The sequence below is a fragment of the Penaeus chinensis genome, chromosome 5 (assembly GCF_019202785.1).
Source record: "Penaeus chinensis breed Huanghai No. 1 chromosome 5, ASM1920278v2, whole genome shotgun sequence".
Lineage (NCBI taxonomy): Eukaryota > Metazoa > Arthropoda > Malacostraca > Decapoda > Penaeidae > Penaeus > Penaeus chinensis.
In genome coordinates this window covers 27,972,292-27,979,791 of record NC_061823.1, presented here as the reverse complement: position 1 = coordinate 27,979,791, position 7,500 = coordinate 27,972,292, and the positions used below count along the sequence as shown (strand labels likewise).

The 7,500-nt window shown below is 36.4% G+C and overlaps 1 protein-coding gene across 1 annotated transcript in view; it reads left to right on the top strand.

Annotated features, from left to right (window-relative positions):
• Positions 1 to 5,941: 5,941 nt before the first annotated feature.
• The window catches only part of LOC125025729 (homeotic protein empty spiracles-like), a 4,333-nt gene continuing 2,774 nt past the window's right edge, over positions 5,942 to 7,500 (top strand). The window contains exons 1-2 of the mRNA XM_047613890.1: positions 5,942 to 6,784; positions 7,030 to 7,199. Coding sequence (XP_047469846.1) covers positions 6,145 to 6,784; positions 7,030 to 7,199 — 810 coding nt within the window. The 5' untranslated portion in view covers positions 5,942 to 6,144. The remainder of the gene's footprint in view (positions 6,785 to 7,029; positions 7,200 to 7,500) is intronic.

The following is a 7,500-nucleotide window of genomic DNA, read 5'->3' as shown; positions in this document are numbered from 1 at the left end:
TTATTATTATCATTATTACTTTTTTATTATTACTATTATTGTAATCATGTTATTATTATTATTATCATTATTATCATTATTATTATTATTATTATTATTATTATTATTATTATTATTATTATTATTATTATTATTATTATTATTATCATAATTATCATCATCATTAATATCATTATTACCATTACTATTATTTTTATTGCTATTATTTTTACTGTTATTATTATTATTATCATTATTATTATTATTATTATTATTATTATTATTATTATTATTATATCAGTATTATCATTATTATTATAATTATTGTTATAGTTATCATTTTTATTTTCATCATTATTATCATTATTATTATTATCATAATAACAATAATTATTATTATTATTTTCATTATAATGATGATCATTATTATCATAATTACCATTAATATTATTATTATTATTAGTATTACTATTATTAGTATTATCATTATCGATTTTACGATTATTACTTTTATTATCAGCATCATTATTATTATTGTCATTATAATTATTGTTATTATTATCCTTATTATTATCATTGTTATTATCATTATTATTACCCTTATTATTATTATTATTATTATTATTATTATTATTATTATTATTATTATTATTATTATTATTATTATTACCATTATTATTAATATTTTATTATTATTATTATCGTTACCATTATCATTATCATTATCATTATTATTATTATTATTATTATTATTATTATTATTATTATTATTATTATTATTTTCATTATTACTATCATTACTATTATCATTATAATAATCATTATCAGTTATCATTTTTGTACATTTTTATTATTATTGTTGTTATTGTTATTAGCATTATCGTTTTCATTATAATTATTATTATTCTCTTTGTATCATTATGTTCATTATCATTATTATTATTATTATTATTATTATTATTAATATTATTATTATTATTATTATCATTACTATCGTTATTATTATTATTATTATTATTATTATTATTATTACTATTATTATTATTATTATTATCATTATTATTACTATTATTATTGTTATTATTATTATTATTATTATTATCATTATTATCATCATTATTATTATCTTTATTATTATTATTATTATTATTATCATTATTATTATTATTATTATCATTACTATCATTATTATTATTATTACTATTATTATTATTATTATTATTATTATTATTATTATTATTATTATTATTATTATTATTATTATTATTATTATGATATTTATTATTATTATCATCATTATCGTTATTATCATTATTATTATTATTATTACTATTATTGTTATTATCATTAATAATAATATTATTACTGTTATTATGACCACGAATAATATAATTATTATTATTATGATTAATATATTATTATTTCTATCTTTATCATTGTTATTATTGTTATCATCATGATTATCAGAAAGGTCATCACGCCCATTTCCATGATATTAATTATTATCACAATCCCAATAATGATGATGATAAGAGCAGCCATCTGTTATGAGGCGAGAAATGATGATCGCCTTGTTATGAATTCCCCGACGTCGCACCTAAACGCCATCACATTACAATAAAGCAATATTAAGCCCGTGGCAGTCGTCTAAGGCCTTTAAAAGCGAAAGAAGGGCATATCTCTCCTCTCCCCTGAAGGCTCCTTTTCTCACGTTGTTCCAGTATGGAAATGAGCCTTGTGAGTCTTCGTTGCGTTTCTACTCGGTTTGCTCCGCCCCCTCGAAATTGGTCCCATGTGGCCTGTAAAGTTAAAAGCTCCCGACACAATTTATCTGGACAATTTGATGCTCATCTTCTGACTGAAAAAAATGGGTCTTCACATAGCCAAAGGTCCTGATTGCTCTCGTGAGGTCAGGCCGATTGAGGGGGAGTGAGGCGGAGGCGACAAGAGGTCAGGTCAGGTCACTTTGCTGTCCGAGATTTTCTTGTGTGGCCTTGAAATTGATGCTGTTTTTATTGTCTTTCTCAGAGATATGCATCTCGCTTGTTTTTATTTTTTTTTTTTTTCAGTCACTACCTTTGGTGATAATTAGGTTAACCGGGAGGAATACCATATATCTAAATCTATAATATGATGTTTTTAAGGTTTCTAAATAAATGAATTGAATGAATATTTGCAATTCCGTGTATTCAAGCATAACTGTACAGTGTCCTCCTCCCCGAACACACAGTCTTGAACAAAGAAATACACAATATGTAGCTTAGACTTCGATCCCACCTCCTCCCAAGCAAGATATTCTCCAGGAAATTCCCTTATGTTCAGATTCTAACTCCTTGACCGTGAACCGGCCCTCGGAAGCTAGGTCAAGGGGCGGGGTGGAGGGAGGTCAACTTGTCGGCTCATCTTAGACGGCCGTGAAAATCTGGTCCTTCCTTGAGGACAGATGCTGGAGACTCGGGCACACTTCAGCGGGAGGGGGGGAGGGTGAATTGGGAAGGGGGGAGTGAATTGGGAAGGGCGGGGGGTGATTTGAAGCGGAGGATGGGTAAAGACACTTGTATCAACTGTATTATTAAAACATAATTCAAAATATTAAGTTATGTCTCTTTCAATGACAAGTTTTTTTGTTTTCTTTTCATTATATAAAACTTTATGAAGTTCAGTAACACAGGTCTGAGAAATAACAACGGGTAATTCCCCTGTATTTTGTAGCTTCGAACATAAAGAATATTGTAAAGAAAAAATATAAAAATATTATAAAATGTTACATTTTATTTTCATCACAATTTCGATCACACCAGCTGTGGGTGTCTGTCTGTCGGTTTGCGTGACTTTTTCATTAAGTTTCAAATGGAAACATGTTTTATTGTTTGTACATGACCAAGATAATATATACTCACTCGCTCACTCGCACGCTCACGCACGCACGCACGCACACACACACACACACAGCCACACACACACACACACACACACACACACACACAAGTATTTCCTAACACTCACACGCGCAAGATCCAATACAAACGTGTACATATAGCGTATCATATACTGTACATGTATCATATATATTTACGATATATTTCCTCGTAATTCAGTGCAAGTAATTCAGACGTTAAAGCTTTAGTTCGAATAATTCTTTGGCACACCTGGAGAAGCTGAAGAAGAAACGATTCGAAGTTTTGAGCATTTGAATCCCGCTAAAAAGGACTCAATTCTAAGTAGCATTAGTGACTTTCCGAGCTTATACAACTAAGGATCCCCTGTTTGTTATATCTGTAATAGTAGAGAGATCACCCTTTTCTCCGAGACTTCTGGTTGAGTCCTTTATTTACTTCTTATTTCAACGTTTCCAAAACACAGATTCGCTCACCCTTAATCCCACCGAGTCTGTGTAAGTGCTAAGATTTCGTTTCACAATAGCGAGTAAGTATTATTTTATGGCTTTACAAGACCCAGGGGACAGCCAGTCTATGAATATAGTGCTCCTCCTCCTCACCCTCCTTCTCCTCCGCCCCCCCCCTCCTCCCCTCACCCATGTCCCTTACTCCTTCCTACCCTTCAACCGCCCCTACCCCTCCCCTCCTGGTGAGGGTTAGGGGCGGGGGAACCGTCTTCCTCCCTGCTCGTAGTAGCTTACTGACTGTCAGCCTGCCTTGCCTGCAGAGAAAGCTTGCTTATTATTTATACAACCAACCATTTCCCCGCGTTTTATGGAGGTGTATGAAAAGAGGTGTTGGTTTAAAGTGCTGCCTGAAAGCTTCTTTTTACTTCACTTAATTCTAAAAAAAAGTTTGTTTCGTCCATTTCATGGTATTTCATAACACTCTCAAAATTTACGCTAGTATATAAATCCTATTTGATTTTACTAAGCACCGAAATACAATCAATATAAATTATTTCGAAGTTTCCCTATATATTCTTTCTTATAGAATATGCCAATGTACTCCACTGAATATAGCTATACCTCCGTGACTTGCTTCTATATTCAGTGAATAAGTGCCAATTGGAATTATGGCGGATTTGATGTTCCCAATAAAGAATAAAAATATTCATTTACTTTTATTATCTCACTTCAATTCTAGCAGGATGAGGGCCAATCTAACTGCAGACGCATTTGACTTAATCATAAGAGGTTTAAAGATGAAAAGTCACATCAATGATGCATTTCCAATTGACAATGAAGAGAACATGCGACGCTGCATTCACCTCAAAACACTGAATTTCAGTCTTTATGAAGCTATTTTGAAGAGTTAGTGAATGTTATTATCTTCACATCCACTTGCCACTGAAGCCGTCGCATTCACTTACACTTTCTTACAAATGATAACAGGTAATCGAGGCTAACAGCATACATGCATATACACACTTCGATGTCCCACTAACGGACGACTTACACATTCAGCTTAATGGTTCTTCAAGAGCATTCGATAATTTGTCATGGCTTGATGTCTGAGTGTCTCTCGCACTAACACTACTTAAATCTCTTTCATTCATAATAGTGATCTCATCGACAACAATTGCCACTTTCACCTGTCATATACTCTGGCATAAAGACAGATGAGAATTCTTAAGAAGCATTTTGATTTTAGATTATTAACTTTAATGATAATATCCTCAAGTTTTTACTTTTACCGAAGTCATATATTATATATATATCCATTTCATAAAGGTATCATTAGCTTATAGGATTTCACAAGCAATATATTTTTACAGTGTAAATGGACTGGTTGTAATTTTACAAGTGTTTTTTTCAATATCTATGTTAATTGGTATTATTCGAATATCACATTCATATATAGTATTTTTGTGGTAGAAAAATCACTTATCTTTGGAAATTATAATAAGGGAACGAATAAACAGATGGATATCTTTCTATTTATACACACATACATGAATACATTCGTATATATATGTATATGTGTGTATGTATGTGTGTGTGTATGTGTGTGTGTGTGTGTGTGTGTGTGTGTGTGTGTGTGTGTGTGTGTGTGTGTGTGTGTGTGTTATCTTTTCGTAAATCTAAGTAAACAGTTTTTTCTTTGTCGGTTGAATAAAGGTCATCCTTAGATTCCGCCCTCGGAGTGCAATAAAACGTTACTTTACATAAAGGGACATTCACAGTACACAATTACAATTTCACAACACTGCTTTTCCTAATTTTCCTTTTATCTCTGTGTCCCTTCTGTATATTTTGAAAGTATCCATAGATCATTTTCACAACCCAGAAGATATCATTTTCCCATAGCCTTTATAAAGCCTAGAACTAAATTAAGCGACGAATAGGAATGATTGAAAAAAAATATGTTGAGCATGAAAAACAGGAATATGGTGGTTGGTGGATTTCTGGCTAAAAATGTTAGTAGTGAGGAATGTAACCTAAGCTAATTCATGCTTACCCTAAAACATGAATTCTGTCTCGTTTAGATATATTTTGATCTTTACGATAATTTCCTGTTTGTCAAGTGTTAAGCTTTTTAGAGTGAGATCAATCAGTTTAAAAATGTGTTATCAGGAAATTATGAATAAAGGACGGCGATGAACCAGGTTGTAGTTCCAAAAGGTGGCGAGAGATGGCGTGAGAGTCAGTGGGCTGGAACGGTCTTCGTCCAAAGTGGCATCGGCTGCGGTGTTTCGCGCACGTTGTCTTAATTTTTATTTTTATTTTCTTTGTTAAAGGGACCGTATCGTAAAATTGCTATATGTTGATCAGTAGTATATTAGTGATATGTTTTAAATGATAGGGATAATTTATTTCAATGATGTTTAAATAATAGTCAACTCCCAATTCTAGGATTTTACTCGTTGGCATCTGCTTCAGCGGAGGCGGAGCTTAGTTTCCGAGCCAGCCAATAGGATCACGCCATTAAACGCAATAACAGAGAATCGGGTGCTAATTGACCAATCATTGACCGCGCTGCCTCATAATGGCGCTAAGAACAGACAGAACAACGTAAAAGGCGTAGAACAGTTCCACCTTGCCGTATAAGTCCACGTGAACTCCTTGCGTGCTGACCTCAGGAAACGAGTTATCCTGTGACCTTCTAAGATTGTGACTTTTCTGTGTAGAAGAAGCAGGGCAACACTTAGTTGTCTTAGTGTGTGACAGTTCACAGTGCATTTGTGTTAGCGACTTGTTCGGAACAGTCAGTGAACCCAGACTTGATGATGCCACAAGCGCCAACGCCCGTGGTGCCCACACGCCCACGTCTTGGTTTTTCCATAGAATCTCTGGTGGGATGCGGAGATGAGAAGAGGGCGTCCGTCTCCCCGCCCGCGCCGGGGCTTACCAAACTGCCAGACACGCTTCCGCACCAGCAGGTTCTGCGGGAGGCCGGTCTCAACCTTCCCCGGGATTTCCTCCTGGCCAGGGAACAGCACCTCCGGGAACAGCTGCGGGATCAGTTACTCAAGGAACAGCTCCTCCGCGTCCAGCAAGCCAGAGACAGCAGACTCGAGCACCACCACACTTCTCCCTTGACGTCTCCTATCCAGCGCACCCTCTCGCCCATCTCCCACACCGAGGACGACAAGAAGGCCACTCCGCCGCCCACAAGTCCCGCGTCTCTCCCTCCACCGAGCTTCCCCGGGTCCGGCATGCACCCGCCACAGCTGCTCCCCCTCGGAGGCTACGCCATGCACCCACATGTCTCGTCGCCCCTCATGCACCACCCCCTCCTCGCACAGGGCCAAGTGCCACAGCTGGGTACGCCGCTGCCACCTGCCCCAGGACCTCGTGATTACCCTCTCTACCCTTGGCTGCTGAGTCGTCACGGCAGAATCTTCCCTCCAGGTTTCCCCGGCGGTAAGTCCCTGCGTCTTGATTTTGGCCGCCTCAAGTGTGGCAAATATAGGCTACTGTCGAGGCCGGTGTATGATTTGCTCTAGGCTTAGGTTTCAGTTTTAGTGGATATCAAGATGTATATAGAGATACATGGATTTTCAATTGTATAGATATGTAGGTATATATGCAATTTAGACTGTCATGCAACAGTTAAGTGGGAAACGATGATCTAAAGACAAACTAACGCGTCTGTATTTACATTCCAGGCCACGATTTCCCAACATTCCTCCTGCCCTTCCGGAAGCCCAAGAGGATCCGGACGGCGTTTAGCCCGAGCCAGCTCCTCAAGCTCGAGCAAGCTTTCGAGAAGAACCAGTACGTGGTGGGCGCCGAGAGGAAGCAGCTCGCCCAGGCCCTCAATCTCTCTGAAACTCAGGTAATTATCAATATCCATCATGTCCAAAAATCAAACTTCTATTGAACAAAATCAAATCAAAGCATTGTGTTAAAAAAGATCCTTAAATTTTGAGGAATTATTTCGAGTGCTTTTATTCGGCTTCTCAGCATCCGTGATCACAGCTCGGGCCCCTCCCTCCTAATTTCATAGCCGATCGCCCCGTCCAACCCCCGTCCACGCCCTCAGCTCCGCCTATGTATTTAGCGGGTGATTTCCCTCTGTGCCTCCCCTCCCGATCTCGCCTCATGGGATAACACGCTTACCATCATGATCGCTGATT